Source organism: Amblyomma americanum, chromosome 5, assembly GCF_052857255.1.
Source record: "Amblyomma americanum isolate KBUSLIRL-KWMA chromosome 5, ASM5285725v1, whole genome shotgun sequence".
NCBI classification, from domain to species: Eukaryota; Metazoa; Arthropoda; class Arachnida; order Ixodida; family Ixodidae; genus Amblyomma; species Amblyomma americanum.
Window position 1 is genome coordinate 17,907,158 of NC_135501.1, and position 16,969 is coordinate 17,924,126.

The 16,969-nt window shown below is 47.2% G+C and overlaps 1 protein-coding gene across 4 annotated transcripts in view; it reads right to left on the minus strand.

Moving 5' to 3' along the window:
* The window catches only part of LOC144132309 (BTB/POZ domain-containing protein KCTD3), a 175,348-nt gene that overhangs the window by 49,878 nt on the left and 108,501 nt on the right, over positions 1-16,969 (minus strand). For all 4 annotated transcript variants that reach the window (XM_077664627.1, XM_077664623.1, XM_077664626.1 and 1 more), the window contains one exon: positions 3,019-3,109. In XM_077664627.1, coding sequence (XP_077520753.1) covers positions 3,019-3,109 — 91 coding nt within the window. The remainder of the gene's footprint in view (positions 1-3,018; positions 3,110-16,969) is intronic.

A 16,969-nucleotide genomic window follows, 5' to 3' on the forward strand; every position in this document is an offset into this window, starting at 1 on the left:
AGTAAAAAAATCCTGAGAACGCATGGGTAACCCCAATGAGAAGTGAATGCGAAAGCAAGCCGTAGAGATACTCTAGATGACGGTGATAATGATTTGTGGCTGCTCCCCTTGTATCGAGTGGACATGTCCTATGCAACCTAGCTGGTTTGATGCGAGGAATCTCGTGCACCATCTCTTGGTGCAGTGGTTTACTCCGCCAAGTTATTAGACCCGGCTGCCACTGCATGCACTATGACAAGTAAAGTGGATTTTAGTCGTTCGTACGCATAAGCTTTCTTAATTGCCTTGGTTTTATTGGGGTTTAACATCCCAAAGCAACTCAGGCTATGAGGGATGCGGTAGTGAAGGGCTCCGGAAATTTCGGTTACCTGGGGTTCTTTAACGTGAACTAACATTGCACAGTACACGAGCCGCTAGAATTAGCCTCCATCGAAATGCGACCACCGCAGCCAGGATCGAACCCGCATCTTTCGGGTCAGCAGCCAAGTGCCATAACAACTTAGCCACAGCGGCGGCTCTGTTTGTTAATTGGCGACAAGAATTGGTGACACTAATTGGGCACCTTAATTAAATACATGTTGTTGTCTGCTCTGTAGCGCACTCTGTGGTGTGAGGCACTCACACAAGTCCTCCTTTTACCGCCCTTAACCCAAGCTCCTTAGTGGTCTCAGGTCTCGACCCAGGTCTCAACCCAAGGGGCAGGAGCTCGAGTCCCGGCTCGACCATTTTTCTTTTCAGCGCAAGTGCTTTTCTCACGCTACCCAGGTGAAAATTTGTTAATGGGAATCTGCTGTTCTGTTTGATCTGGCCCCAGGAGGAAGCCTTCTGGTGTTCTTTTGGTGCATATGGCCCAGAAGGGCACCCACTGGTTTTGTGTTGGGCTCTTCACTAGTCCCTGCTGGCAGCTTGTGATTCTGAAGTGGGATCTGCTGCTTCCTACAGAGAACATTTTTGTTGTTGAACTGACAGCTTTTGTTCGTTGTTTGTGTGGTAATGGTGTTCCTCAATTTCAAAGATTTTGCAGCTAAATCTCTTGGATTTTTTCTGCATAAATAGTGCTGAAATTTAATGGAAATACTTTGTTCATTAACAGTTGCCTACTAACACCTGTGGGAAGCCCTAAATGAGAGAGTATGTAAGCTGAGCTCATAGCAACCGTTTGAATATGAGCGTACAAGTTTCTCACATAAGTTGTGTGTATTGCAGCGCTCTGTTGTTGCTCTTGTTGACGCATACTACATTTAAAGCTGTGTGGCTCTGCAGGGTGGCACATTTTAGTATAGGTGCTACTGTTTCCCTTAATTTTTGCAGTGTGCTTATCATTAAGCAACTCTTACTTCAAAAATTTTTTGCAACTTTTCAGAAAGGTTAGAAAACTAAGAACATAACACGGATGGTTTATCCTAAAGAAATTGTATGTGCTCATGAGTCTATTCTCTGGTTTTCACTGTTTTAAGACAAGACGTGGCTTTGGAATCCCCAAGAAATGGCTGCAATATTGATTTTTTTTTTAAAAAGCGTTGAATCCACTTGTACGCCTCGTTTTTTAAAGTTGCCCCAAAGTATCACTGCCAAAATCAATAGGAAAGTACTCTTAAATTAAAATTGTTTTGAGAATCGCAGCGGCTCTGCATTGCAGGGAAACACTCGAAAAACAGCCTTTTTCTTCGTTACTGTTTTCTGCCAAGATACTAACCTTGCGGAGTAGATTTCTTCCCGACTGTTGGATCTGTTTTGACCCCAATTGTTTTGTTGCACTCCTAGGACCATACTGCAGGTCAAGACATTCTTTGTTTTTCAAACCTGTGAATTCAATATTTCTTGTAAAAAATTTCTTTAATGTGAGTGGTGCTGTGAGCCAATTTTAAGTTCTTGTTCTATTCTGTCGACACTTCCTTTCAATACCAGTACGTTGAGGAATAAACCTTCAGCTGTGAGTTAGCGCTCGTCTTTATGGTGCCTTGTCCTTCATCTTTTCTTGTGCTATTACCTACAATGTATCAATTACCAATCACCATCTAGGTTACACAGCACGACATACTACGCCGCTACATACTCATACACACCATTTGTGTCAGTCCAATGAAGCACCATCATCATCATCATCAGCCTGACTACGCCCAATGCAGGGCAAAGGCCTCTCTCATGTCTCTTCAATTAATTCTGTACTTTGCTAGCTGCGGCCACCATATCCCCGCAAGCTTCGTAATCTCCTCCACCCACCTAACCTTCTGCCGCCCCCTGGTACGCTTGCCTTCTCTTGGAATTCACTCCGTTACCCTGAAGGGCCAACAGTTATCTTGCCTTCGCATTACATGCCCTGCCCAAGCCCATTTCTTCCTCTTGATTTCGACTAAGCACCATAATACCGCATTTTCATTTCATGCAATTCTGATGCCAAATTAGCATATTTGTATTCGGCTTTTTTTGGTAAATTACTAAAGTATCAGTACACATCCCAAACACACGTTACTAAGTCGTACAAACCTCAATGCATTTTCTATGTGCCTCTCTAACACGCTTCAACCAATGACCTTTCGTGGCCCATGCAGAGGGCCTGGGTTCAAACTCCAAAGTCCGGCTAATTTCTTTTTTTAAAGCAAGTGCTCTACTCCTCAGGCTACAACTTTCAATTTTGATGTGGATGGGAGAATGACCTTCAATACCTCACAAGGTCAAACCAAACAACTACGAGGTGGTATGGCTCAAGCTATGGTAGTATGACCACATGATCATGACCACTGGGTACCTGACCTTGACCTTTGAAATTTACATTTGATTTGAGACAGTGGAGGTTATGCTTAACCGAGCTTTTGCTTATATAATTAGGTTCAAGCCATGTTGAACCCCAGCCAATCTTTTTTCATTTGAAACTTGTGGGATTTTCCCTCACTGATGCAGGATGACAACTGACGTCGGGTTTTTAGCAGAACAAGTTCCTTATGCTATTTCGTAAATGTAAAATGCCTTGACATCAAAAAAACCGCAAAGTTAAGTTGATTCTGCAGAAGTTCTCACCAATGTAGTAAATGGAGCCATTGCTGCATCCCAGCAGCAAGATGCAGGAGCCCGCTGTGTCAAAGCTGGTGATGGGCACGACGTCCTGGATCTGTCGAGGGGGGGGTAAAAGTGCCATTCTGGACAGGATTTCTCAACAATATCACTCTTGGTCACATTACTTGCCTGTTCTATGGGTGACAAACATACGTCGGTACCATGAGAGCTAGCTCACTCACTATCAAATCCACTCGCTCACTCACACTCACAACCACCCACTTGCACTTCTATTCGTGTCCACTCACACTCACGTCCACTCACACTCACGTCCACTCATTGACACTCAAAGATGTGAGTGTAAGTGATGTGATATGAGTGCACTCATGAGTGTGCTGACCTAGCAATGCATCACCTGCAAGGTGAAACAGTATGAGAGGTGACAGAACATTCAGCCTAGGATATGGAGTGCGCGTATCACACCAGGTGTGCATGTTTTGGCCACTTGCTGACAGATGGCATGTACGTAGGCATGTGCGAATAATAGTTTTTTGGAGCGAAGCAAATTCGCATGGAATTTTTTTTCAAATAATTTCGAATCGTATAATTTGAATAGATCTAGCACACAAAAAGGGTGAACGGCACATTAGGCATTAAAAAAAATAATTTATTTTTCAAACACACAAGGCCATTAGAGGAAAAAGAGAGAATGCATTGAACTTTATCACACTCACTGAAGCTGTGTCGACATCCTGCGAAAGTAGCCGTCGGAAAGCGGGGAGTTGGCATACATCGTCCTGAGGACGTCACAAGGGCGCCAGGCGCCGACCAGCTGTTGGCACGTACATCTGCCCTGTCGGGACTACACAGCGCGTGCACACTAGTGGTGCGTGCAAGTGGATCGCGCTATGCTAAATATCTCCACTGATGCATGCTGCTCTACCAATTATGGCGCGTGCACACCGCAGGCAGCGTGGCCGCAGAGACCTGGCAGGTACAGATCTGGGCGCCATGCTTTCACCTGCATGCGTCTGCCGCGAGCATGCCCAGACCAGGCAGGCACGCTCTGAGGAGTCGGCCCTGCGGTTGCGCGCGTGCCGTGTTGCGATCCCAGAGTACGAAGCAAGGGTTCCAGAAACGTTACTCGCTCAGGGTGAATACTCGCACAGCCCTACAGGTCCTGCGTCCGTTTCGCTGGTTCCACCATTCCGCATTATGAACCAATTAGCCCAGCAATTTACTCTATTGGCCTGCAGGTAAGTAGCAAGGGTCTAGGACAAAGCGGGTTTTTGAGCTTTTCTCGCAGAAGTTTTTTTCACAGCTGTGTCCATAACACTTTTAAAGGGCTATAGACACCAAACTTTTGTTTGCATGTTTTCTTTCAAATGATGTGTTAGACATTCGTATACATGCAGCACCCTGTGGTATTCGTGTATGACCACTAAATAAATTATAATTGATTTTCTTCTTGACACAATTTTGGTTTTGGTTTCATCTACCGAACGACGACTGTGACGTCAAGTTGATGTTTTGGTCACGTGATCCACTTGAAAACTGTAATACAATCGCTAACAGGTCATTTTTTGTAATTCCAGGTCTTGGAGGAGGCTGGATTAAATGTTGCAGTGAATTAAAACTACATATCAGCAATTATATTGCCACATGCATTGTGCGAACAGTGTCGGTGGCATCGGCGTTGCTCCCTCGTTGGAAGTTGAGGACGACGAAGTAGGTGTGTGTGTGTGCCCTGATTACTGCCGAGCTGGCTGGTTGTACTCTCATATTTCAACCGTGACAAATTGGTGCGAGTGCCGAGTAGATCCATGCACTTTGCCCCGGACGAAATAGAGCAACGCAATGAGGATATTGAGGACACAACCGAGCCTACAGCCTCTAGGGCCAGAGTTCAATCCACAATTGAGATGCGCTGGCAGAATGCCCGTCACAGAGGCCACCCAAACTTGTAACCTTCCGGAAGCTGCTTCTGCCCCGTTCGTCGTTCACTCGCCGCGCACACCAAGACCTTTCCACGGCGACCCCTTCGAGGATGTCGAAGATTGGCTGGATCACTATGACCGCGTCGCCGCCTACAATGAGCAGAACGACCACCGTAAGTTGCGGGACGTGTACTTTGCTTCTGAGGACTCCGCAAAAACCTGGTTTGAGAACCATGAGTCGACCCTCCCGACTTGGCAGGAATTTCGTTGTCAGCTGCTGTGTGACTATGGTAGCCCCGAACGAAAAGAGAAAGCCGAGCAGGTCCTTCAATGTCGGATCCGGAGGCCCAACGAGAGCGCGAAGATGTTCGTTGAAGACATGACCAGACTTTTTCGGTGCGCTGATCCGACCGTGGCCGGACCAAAAAGGTGCATTACCTGATGTACTGAGTTAAGGAACAGCTGTTTGCGGGTCTCGCTTACAGTCCGCCCACAACAGTAGATGAATTTGTCCGCGAAGCTACCACAATGGAACAGGCGCTACAGCAACAGGCCATCCAGTATGACTGCACGCTGCAACTCTCAGCCGTCGATTGTCCTGACCTGCCCCATGGGAACAGCGATGATTGTCTCTGGGAGCTTGTGCACCGTATTGTGTGGGAAGAATTACAACAACTTCATACTATGCGCCTCCAGGCACCTCCCGCCCCCATCTCCAACATTATCCGTGATGAGATACGGCAGGTGATGCAGGCGCTACTACCACGTCCAGACACTCCTGTCCTTATGCTGAAGCACAGTGCTCTCCTGTGCCTCCCACCAGCCGCTTTTCTCCAGAGCTCGAAGCACTGAAGCAGCACTTCTAGACCGCACCCTCTGCACCCCGCGACCAGTCCTGGCAGCACACTCGGAACGCAGCTATCTGGCGGACCTCTGACAACCGTCACCCTCTCTGTTATCATTGCGGAGAGCCGGGACATCTGTATCGCAACCGTTCCTACCGTCGGATGGGCCTGCTGGGATTCACGCCTGACGCACCTCGTCCTCGTTATGATGAACGACTGCCGCAGATTTAGGAATATCTCACCTGCCGTTTCCCTTCTTCCAGTTCGCCACCACGCCAGTCCCGGTCATCATCTCCTCGACATTTTTCGCCTAACCACACCATATCATCAGAGGCAGCCAGGTCACCAGTCCGTGTCGGGGAAACTAAGACCAGCAACCTCCGGGGGTGGGGCCGCTGCTGATAACATTTTCGAGCATCCTCCACTGTCGCCCCGTGCTACACCTGCCACACCGCCAACTTTCTTCGATGACACCGAATTTGTTTCCGCCGACCTGCCCGTGTATGTTGATGGCCATTCGGTGCATGCCCTTGTGGACACAGGCGTCGATTACTCAGTTATAAGTAGGGGTCTGGCCACTGAACTGAGAAAAGTGATGACGCCTTGGCACGGACCACAGGTTCATACGGCCTGTGGTCAGTCAGTCATGATGACTGGGAGATGTACTGTCTGAGTTGGAATCTGCGACACTATTTTCCGGCGTGCTTCGTTGTTTTGGGTGAGTGCTCTTGAAAACTAATCCTCGGGATTGACTTCCTTTGCAAATATGGAGCAGTTATTAACCTCCGGGAGCTTCTCTTTACCCTTTCTACTGCTCGAGCGCTCCCGGAACGATCAATATGAACGAGCCGTCATGGCTTCACGTACGTGCAATGCTGATGTCCACTTACCTCTTCGTGCCAGCAAGTTAGTAAGAGTTATTTGTGACGACGGCCGTACCGCTCAGGGCATCACTGAAGGGAATGTATCCTTGCTGCTTGGGCAACAGATCTGTGTAGCCTGAGGCATTGCTGCGCTTCGTCAAGAGATTACACATCTTCTCGTTACCAATTTCAGTTCGGAACCAGATAGACTGGCCCAGCGCAGTATGATTGCTCATTTCAAAGAGATTGGTGCTCCTAAGGGGAGCCCCACCGTCTCTGGCCTGTCCGCCGACATCACAAATCCGGTGCCTCCTCTTCCTAGCAAGCTCAACGTTAAAGAAAAGTTGTGGACGTCAGAGAAGTCGCGCCTTCTGGCCCTCCTACATTCGTTCGGCGACTGTTTTATTGTATCGTCCAAAATCGGTCAGAGGACAGCCACCAAGCATCGCATTATCACCACAGACACAGAGCAACCTGTGCGACAGCACCCCTACCGAGTGTCCTCAACAGAGAGAGATGCGATTCGGAACCAGGTCGAGCAGATGGTTACGCATGGAATCATACAGCCCTCAACAAGTCCCTGGCGTTTCCTGCTGTACTCGTCAAGAAAAAAGATGGACTTTGCGTTACTGTGTCGACTACAGAAAGCTAAAGAACGTGACAAAAAAAGACGTTCATCCTCTCCCCTGCACTGATGACTCTTTGAATCGTCTTCGCCACGCACGGTACTTTTCGTCTATAGATTTGCGAAGCGGTTACTGGCAAATTGGAGCTGAAGAAGAACTTTCTGGCGGGCTAGTTGGTACATTTCAATTGAATAGCGTGCGCTAACAGGACGAACACAGGAAACTTGGAGAAGACGAAAGAAGCGCTTTTTTTTGTTGTTAGATGGGACAGGACTTCTTAACTCGCTTACTGGAAACCATAAGGCATAGTTTTGCCAGCTTGCAGGGAGCTGAAAAAACCAGCTGCACCCCGTGTCTGGAAGCAACTTTTTTCAGATGGTGCGAAAAACCGTGCAGGTAGGGTATGACCTGCGCTTCTTTCGTCTTCTCCAAGTTTCCTGTGTTCATCCTGTTAGCGCACGCTATTCAATTGAAGCTGATGGACGCGACCGTGAAAAGACTGCCTTTATAACTCCAGATGCTTTATATGAATTCAAGGTGCTCCCATTCAGCCTCTGTTCTGCACCTGCCACCTTCCAAAGAATGAGGATGGATGGTGCTCTCCGGCCTGAAGTAGCAGTCTTGCTTTGCCTATTTAAATGATGTAGTTGCTTTTTCTCAGACATTTCCAGAGCATCTCAACCGCCTTCATGCAGTCCTTCAAGCCATCCATTTTGCTGGCTTGTCCCTTAAGCCAGAGAAATGCCACTTTGCTTTTGATGAGCTGAAATTTCTAGGTCACCTTGTCAGTTCCCATGGTGCATGCCCTAACCATGTGAAGACTACTGCTGTTGTGCAGCTTCAAACACCTACAGACAAGCGCTCCCTGTGCCGATTTTTGGGCCTTTGTGCTTACTACTGGCACTTTGTAGCTAATTTTTAAAAGCTCACTGAGCCCTTTACTCGTCTCACCAAGGAAGATGTGCCATTTGTCTGGGGACTGGAACAACAAGATGCGTTCGCGGAGCTTCAAAGAATACTGCAATCATCGCCTATATTAGGTCACTTTTACGACGGCGCCCCCACCGAAGTTCACACCGATGCGAGCAACGTCGGACTTGGCGCGGTACTAGTCCAATGGCAGGTCGGCACTGAGCGCGTCATTGTCTATGCAAGCCGCACCCTGAAAAGAACTATTCCACCATGGAAAAGGAATGCCTCGCAGTGGTGTGGGCGCTGGCCAAATTTCGACTGTACCTTTACGGCCGACCATTCAGGGTGGTGAGTGACCATCATTCTTTTTGTTGGTTGGTAAACCTCAAGGACCCTACTGGCCACCTTGTCTGGTGGAGCTTGTGGGGTTGAACTTGGGGAGATAAGTAGGTTCTCCCCACTCAATCGCGGCTGACACGGTTCAAAGCCTCCCGAACCCCACCCCGTGATCGCGTACGCTACCGAGCGCTCGCCGACCACGGCGGGCCTTGCTCTGGGGGAACAAAGGAACGACACATTGGCTGACACAAACAGGCATTTATTGCTACAGCAACAATAACGCCAGCTAGCAACAAGGAACGCTAATGAATCGAGGACGTCCGACTCACCAGCAAGGTTCCGAGCGAATGTTCGCCCGCGCTAGGGCAAGGGATATATACTCCGAAGGCCGGACGGGACGAGTACGGGAGCCTGTCTCCCCGTCGCTTCCTCGCCCCGCCGGCGAAGAGCGGAGCCGCGAGCGATACGTCCGCCCGCGCCAGACGATCCCAGCCGAAGCCCCCACTCCCGCGCGCGGGCTTTGGCAGTCTTCGCGCAGCGATGCTGGCGCCCTCTCTTGCCAGTTAATGTAACTCACAAGGGAATCCGCTCAACCTTGAGGTGAGACTGCCGCTGCACGGTGCCTCGCGGGAAAGCAAACTCAGGGGGCTGCAGGGCAGGTCCCCACAAGCTTGGGGCTCCAAGAGTTCAACGTCACTGTAATCTACAGATCTGGCCAAAAACACACCGACGCCGATTGTCTTTCGCATGCTCCAGTACCATCCGGACTGTCTGACTCTGACCTTGACGACGACGCATTCCTTGGTGCTGTAACAGTGTCAACTCTTACTCAACTGCAGCGAGATGACCAGAAGCTTTGCCCACTCATCGACTACCTTGAAGGCTGCACGTCACGCACACCTCGCCGCTTCTCACGTGCGCTGACCTCGTTTTCATTCCGCAACGGTGCCTTGTACAAAGAGACCCTCGCCGCCTCTCAGCCCATGCATCTTCTCGTCATACCTGTCGCTCTTCGCGCCAACTTCCGGAGCGCCTGTCACGATGAACCATCTTCTGGGCATCTTGGCTTCGCTCGCACATTGGCCCGAAGTCACCAGAAATACTGCTGGCAAAAGCTTGCGGCCGCAGTGCGGTAGTATGTGAGATCTTGTTGTGACTGCCAGTGCTGAAGAAAGACCCTCCCTTAAAACCTGCCAGCTTCCTTCAACCTGTCGATCCGCCTAAAGCTCCATTTCAGCACGTAGGGATGGACCTTTTAGGGCTGTTTCCTATGTCATCAATGGGGCACAAGTGGACTGTGGTCGCCACTGATTATTGATCACGTTATTGCGAAACACAGACCCTCCGGGGAGGCACTGCTGCTGAAATAGCTCAGTTTTTTGTCAACAACATCGTCCTTCGCCATGGCGCTCCAGCTGCTGTTATCATGGACCGCAAAACGACATTTAATGCGCATTTAGTGCAGGAAGTAATACGGCTCAGTTGTGCCACTCACCGCAGTACGACTGCCCATCATCCCCAGAAGAATAGACTCACAGAGCGCTTAAACAAAACACTGACTGATATGCTCTCCACGCACGTAGACGTCGTCCACAAGAGCTGGCATGCTGTCCTGCCCTACGTCATGTTTGTGTATAATACTGCCGTGCAGGAAACTACTGGCCACATGCCTTTCCGCCTTGTTCACGGCTGTGAAGTGACGATCATGTTAGATGCGATGCTGCTACCGCATGGACCACACGCTTCCGTCTCGGATGCCAAAGAATTTGTGCAGCTTGCTGAAGAAGCTCGCCGGCTGGCCAGGTTTTGCATTCATCACCAACAAAATTGAGACGCCCTGAGTTACAGCCTCCATCACAGGGATATCGAATATCAAACAGGAGACCAGGTCTGGGTGTGGAGCCCCATCCGTCAGCGTGGCCGCTCAGGAAAACTACTGCCTCCCTATTTCAGCTCCTACAGGGTGCTCCGCTGAGTGAGTGAAGTGGATTACAAAGTCCTCCCTGAAGGTACTGTCCACTCTTTGCGCCATGCTGCTCAGTCTGAAATTGCGCATGTCAGCAGACTCAAACCGTACTATTCACGTTAAGTGCAGTGTTTATGTGTTCGGCCCTTTCCTGCCTTTGTTACCGTTCTTCTCTGTGTTCTTACTTCACGTTTTAATTTATGTTGCGTCAGTTTAAAATCGAGATGATTATTTTCTTGAGGAGGGGAATAATGCCACATGCACTGTGCAAACAGTGTCGGTGACATCAGCGTTGCTCCGTTGTTGGAAGTTGAGGAGGACGAGGTGTGTGTGTGAGTGTGTGTGTGCCCTGATTACTGCCAAGCTGGCTGGTTGTGCTCTCATACTGCACCCATGACAATATTACAGTTTTTCTAGTGGATCACGTGACCAAAACATCAACTTGACGTCACAGTCGTCGTTCGGTCGATTAAACCGAAACCGAAACAGCATGAGAGGAGAAATTCAATTATAAAATATTTAGCGGTTGTAGGCAGATACCACACGATAATCCATACATTCTAATGTCTAACGCATTGTTTGACAGAAAAAAACGCGCAATAAAATTAGGTCTCTATAGTCCTTTAAAAGAGAAGGAAGTGCTCTGAGCTCCGCTGCACAACGGGATACAGCTTTTCTCACATGGAGCCTTTACTCTTGTTAGCTCGACAGAAAAACAGCAAGTGAATTCCCCAGAGAGCTAGGTCAAGGAACAGCACAAATAATGTATTTGTCCTGTTGAGTAGAGGTAGAGATTAATTTGTTTTTTCGAGGTCCAAAGAGGGCCAAGCTGGATCCAGGCATATCGCCTGTCACTGAAATGGTTGAATAGATGCAAGAAAAAACATCACAGGTATGATTATTGTTAGAGAAGTCTGCTGAAGACATGCTCTTGACGATTTTTTGTAGCACAGCTGTTAAAGACACTATGCAAACAATTCAAAGTCGCTTGTAAATGTTTTCTATGTTTAGAAATGGTGCTAATGAGCCTTCACACCAAGAATAAGTCTTCGGAACTGAGCCGGCAATTTATTATAAATTAAAAAAAAAACGTGTTTTTTAAAATTCGCGGGTCGATTGGTGTGCTCGTAGTGACCGATTTTGGAACTAAAATCGTGGAAGACGTCACACTACCCATGACGTCGCCGGGCCACCACACACTGTCATTCGCAGGAGCCACGGCAGCCACGACGTCACGGGCACACGACGGCACGGGCCCGTAGCAGTAAAAATCGTCTGCTCATGCCGCCGCGTGACCCTCTCGGGCAAGCGCGAGTCAGGGCATTGTTTTCGCGCATATGGTTTACAACTTTCCTCTGCCGCCTCCTTCTGTTGGGAGTTCCGGAGCCACTCGCACGGCTCTTCGTGGGCACGCATAGGGCTCGATGCCCATCGCGGCCGTAAAAGCGAGCAGTCGCACCTCGAGGTCCGGGTTTATTACTGCTAACTACAACAGACGACGAGCAAAGGAACCCGACGCGCGCCGCGATCCAGGAAGGCTAAGAGACCGGAGAGATGACGCCATGCTGCCGACACTGCTGCTGGGGTGCTAGGAGCGACAACCGGAGGTTGCAAAGCGAACGTCATCTGATGACGTATTCAAAGGCGGGGCCCAGTCCCAGACCTGTTTTCTTTATTTTTATCTGGTGCCGCGCGTGTACGAGTTGAGGGGGGAGAGGAGGAGCATAATTTTTAATCGTCTATATCTTCGTTGTTATTGATGCTAGCTTAAAAATTCTTGCGTTGGGGTGACGAGTGATGAAATGCCTATCTCTCGTCTGCTTTACGTAATCTCAATTAATTTACTGCATAGTCCCTTTAAGGTACCTTCTGAAAGATTGCAAATCCAAATGTTGTTTAAAGTACAACAACTTTAATCAAGTTTGTGCGTTTTTTTTTTTTTTCATTCAATAAACAGGCTAGAACTGAAGATCCCCACTTGTTTGTGGATAGTAATGTCTGTAACTCCACATAATCCTACGTGTTTACAATTTAATCAAGCCTGCCAAATAAGATAATTCTAGAATTGGGCCTGGAAATGTTGCACTTGTTCCGATGTGGACTTGAAACTTGGTTGTGATGAAAACCCCAGCTTCACAAAAAATTAGATGGTGGGCAGAGAACTGGAAAGCGTACGTGTCTGACCTCGGGCCTGCAGAGCACTGTAGACTGTGCATATATTTTTTGGACACCTATGCTGCAAGCTAGACCACAGCGTTCCAAAAGTGCCTTATTAAACACCTATTAGAAGAAGGTGCGCATCATCACCAATCTTGTTCTCTGCAAAAATGGGGTGGTCTCGTGCAGCCGAATTTCAACATCCTTCATGCCACCAAGGGAAAAAAGTGAAAGGGATCTACCATTTCACACGCTTGTAAGCAGACCAATTTAATAAAATTTGAAAATCTTAAATTGGGGGTCGACTTACAATCGAAATCAAAGCATTGCACCATCAATAAACACGAGACAAATGATAGCAGGGACACTATGGCGTAGTTTCAATTTTAGGTTTGCTCTATGGCTTTACCTAGAAGGGTCATTTCATGCCAAACGTCCCAGGCGTTGCGCTCGACCATCTCCAATTTGTCCAAAACAAGTCATGGAAACTTATCGTAATGTGCGTAATGAAAGCCTGAAATATTTTTGCCGAAAAAAATTTATTCGTGAAGTGAAGGCAGTTTGAATATTTAGAAAAGGCAAGAAACCAGGCACTGCTCAATAATTATTAACAAGTTCAAATTTATAGAAAACACTTCAAAAATGTTTTCATTGACATTTGCATAGATTCTGCCTTTCGATATAATTCAGAGCATGCGGCTTACATGGCATAAATATCTTTAAAACATCGAAAATACTATGAAGCAGTGTCATTTTTGTCGTTTCTTGTATTAATTCCCTAGAGCGCGTACAAAATCGTGCCGCTCGCTTCATTTCTCGCAACTATTGCCGACATTCCAGTATAACTAACATTAAGGCTTCGTTATCCCTTCCATCCTTAGAATCTCGCAGAACAATAGCACTTATCTGCCTCTTCCATAAAATTGTTTACAGCCATCATTCCTTCACACTACCCCTTACAACACCGGCCCGCACATCTCACCGATTGCATAATCACCTCAGTTTTAAGCGCCTTTCGGGAAGGACCACTGCATTCAACTCATCAGCCCTGCCCCGTGCAATCATTTATTGGAATAGTCTTCCTGATAACATTGTTCACATCTCAGATCATGTTATTTTCAAAGAAAAAATAAGTAGCATTTTCTTCTGAAGTGTGTTCTGTAGTGCGTTTTTCAATTTAGTTTTTCAATTTAGTTCTATTTTCTGGTTGGTTGCTTGTTCTTTGTATAACGATGTTAAAAATAACCATGTTCTACTTGCTTCTTTTTCCCACCCCAGTTATGTAACCCCCCTCACATAATACTCCAGTCGGAGCCCGTGAGGTATTTGAATAAATAAATAAATAAATAAATAAATAAATATCAGCTTGCTCTCGGAAATTCGAAAATAGCCATTTTGTTCCTCTAGATGTCTAGTACCTATAATAAATGTTACAGGTGATGAAACTGTGCACACAGAAATAAAAAAACTACTAAAGTTGCAAAAAGTGCATTTTGAGCCAAAAACACTTGTTAATTTCACACTGAGGTGGCCCAAGTAAAAATACAAACAATAGCGGGTTACGTAGAATGGTTCATCACTTTTCATTTCTGAAATTTTTATCGAGGCAATGTTTAAAGAGAGAAAAGAATTTCTGAAGAGCTCTCAGGCCGCAAGTTGCTTCGTCTCTTAACGCCTCTTCACCTCAGAGCACGATACTGCCGACACTGTAACCACGCGAAATCTACAGTTCTTGTTCTTAAGTGAGGTTTGCACTGCAGGCAAGCATGGGAACGTTGAGTAGTCGAGCAAGTATTCGTGGGGAAAGATTTTCTTAACGTTACTAGGGCGGCACATGCCCAAGTGAGCTAGTGGTTGAGTGTGGTTCTGTCGCAGTAAGTCATTCTTGTCGGTGCCATGACAGACATAATCAGCAGCATAAGAGCTTGTGAGACGCCGATCTGGAAATGACCAGAACGATCCGGTGTTGAAACAATCCGCGACATAGCAGCACCACGTGGTACCTGACCCTTGTGGCCGTCAGAGGCTCATGCCCGGTTGTTTCCGATAAGATGTGTTTGTTCTATTTGATTTAATCAGTGCAAAATCTGCATTAATACTCCAGCGACAGCTGTAGATGACCCACTATGCTGGCGAAGCACCTTCCTGCGAGCGACGCACCTATGTGCGAGCGGGCTGCGTTCACCGCCAATGCGTCTCGAGTTCCTCGCCGCAGCGGTGTGCACTTCGCACCTTCATGTGTGCTCCGAGGCGCGCGCTCTCCGCGATCTTATTGGGATATAAATACAGCACTTGTGATACGTTTGCCATGCCGGCTTTTCATCCTTCCTCGTGGTCCATACGAGACAGCACGCTGAATACTCTTGTTTTTCTTCTCTTCGTGGCCCCTCACCAAAGCGGGTCTGTTCGAACTTCGAAAGCGAAAACAATCTCGCTTATTGGATACCATCCGCCGAATGTCGCGCGATATCTTGTTTAGCTCCAGCCCTAAAAATGCACGACAGCAAACGACAGCAAACGAAGTTATCTGTCCATAAGTGTCGTGCCATGCCAGGTGCCGTGTTCTACAGTGAAGAGGCGTTAAGAGACGACGTAACTTGTGGCCAGAGAGCTCAACTTCAAAAATTCTTTTCTCTCTTTAAACAAAAATTGCCTCGATAAAAATGTCAGAAATGAAAGGAGATGAACCGTTCTACATAACCCCCTATGGTTTGTATTTTTACTTGGGTCACCTCAGGGTGAAATTAACACTTTCCTGCCTGCGCCTATTCCCATCGATAGCCCGCTATCGATGGTTTCAAATTCGTATTTTTCCGCTTTGAAAGCGTTCTTGGACAGCTAGCGCCATCCAGTGGGTAAAAAAAGAACCTTTCTTACAGTTTTGCTTTGCGTTTTGTTTTTTCTGTCACGCAACTGTTTTTAAAGCCCCTTCGGAGTCACGTGACTGGCGCTCATTGTTTACATCATGGCGGCGACGCCACGCGCCGCAGGTGCACGGAAACTGCGTGTTTCTATGGAAATTAATACATCTGAGAGCTCGTTTTTGCCACAGGAACAGCAGCAGTGATGACTGCTGGTTCATAAGACTTTGGTTCATAAGACTTTAGCACGGACAATGAAATTCCGTCAAACCGACCCGGAACGTCAACAGCCATGCCCGGTAAGTTCCGCTTTTGCTGCGCGCTGGTCGGAAGAGATCAGGTTGTTCTGAAGGTCACAACTCTTATCTGCAGGGTGTCAATGTCTTTCGGGCGGGATTGCTCTTCGCCGGCAGCGCAGAGAGTCGTGTTTTCGGCTAGAAGGCAGCCAGGCGTCGACCTCGGCGTTGCGCACCGGAGTGCTGCACGGCGCTTCTTCAGAGCCGTCGATTTCTTCCTCCTATTTTTCACCACAAAATCATCAGTGAGATATACAGGAACACGAACAAGTATGCGTGGATGCATATCTTGAAGAAATCGTCCTACGGCGAAAAAGATGGATCTTGGCGAGAGGTCACTCCAGAAGAGATGACAAACCTCAAGTGCTGCAGCACAAGCCCCCAAAATGAAAAAATACTGAAACCACAAATTGTGCTATGAAGAAATAAAGCTCGAACAAAAGAAAAATGTTCTTTGCGAGACATGTGCAGAAAACCTCTTTTTCACGGCAACGAGGAACTGTTTCGCGCGGTGGAACGATAGTCGGTAGGCTACTGTGTCCTTGCCTACCTCAGCGAATACTGTACATGGAAAGCTGAAATTTGCTGCAGTGTTGCATCAGTGCCTGTTGTAAAAAAACTTATATCCAGAAATTTTTTTTATGTCTTGTTTCTGTGAAGAAACTTTGATGTTTTTGTGCGTTTTCTCTTTGTGAATACAAATTTTTTCGTGATAATTTTTTTTCATCACGTACTTAATAAACCGGTTGATTGAAACTTATACCATTGCGAAGAGAATTTCCTCCTCTACAATTTGATACTATGCACTCCCCTCCTGTATCAAGCAAGTTTTGTTAAAGAAAAAAATATATTAATGACACCACCCAAGCAGCACCACTTTTCCCGCGGGCAGGAAAGTGTTAGCGAGTGTTTTTGGCTCAAATGCACTTTTTGCAACTTAAGTAGTTTTTTTACTTCTGTGTACACAGTTTCAACACCTGTAACATTTATTATAGGTACTAGACATCTAGAGGAACAAAATGGCTATTTTCGAATTTCCAAGAGCAAGTTGATATTTAAAACAAAAAACGACAAAAATGACACTGCTTCATAGTATTTTCGATGTTTTAAAAATATTTATGCTGTATAGAGCTGCATGCTCCGAATTATATCGAAAGCCAGAATCTGTGCAAA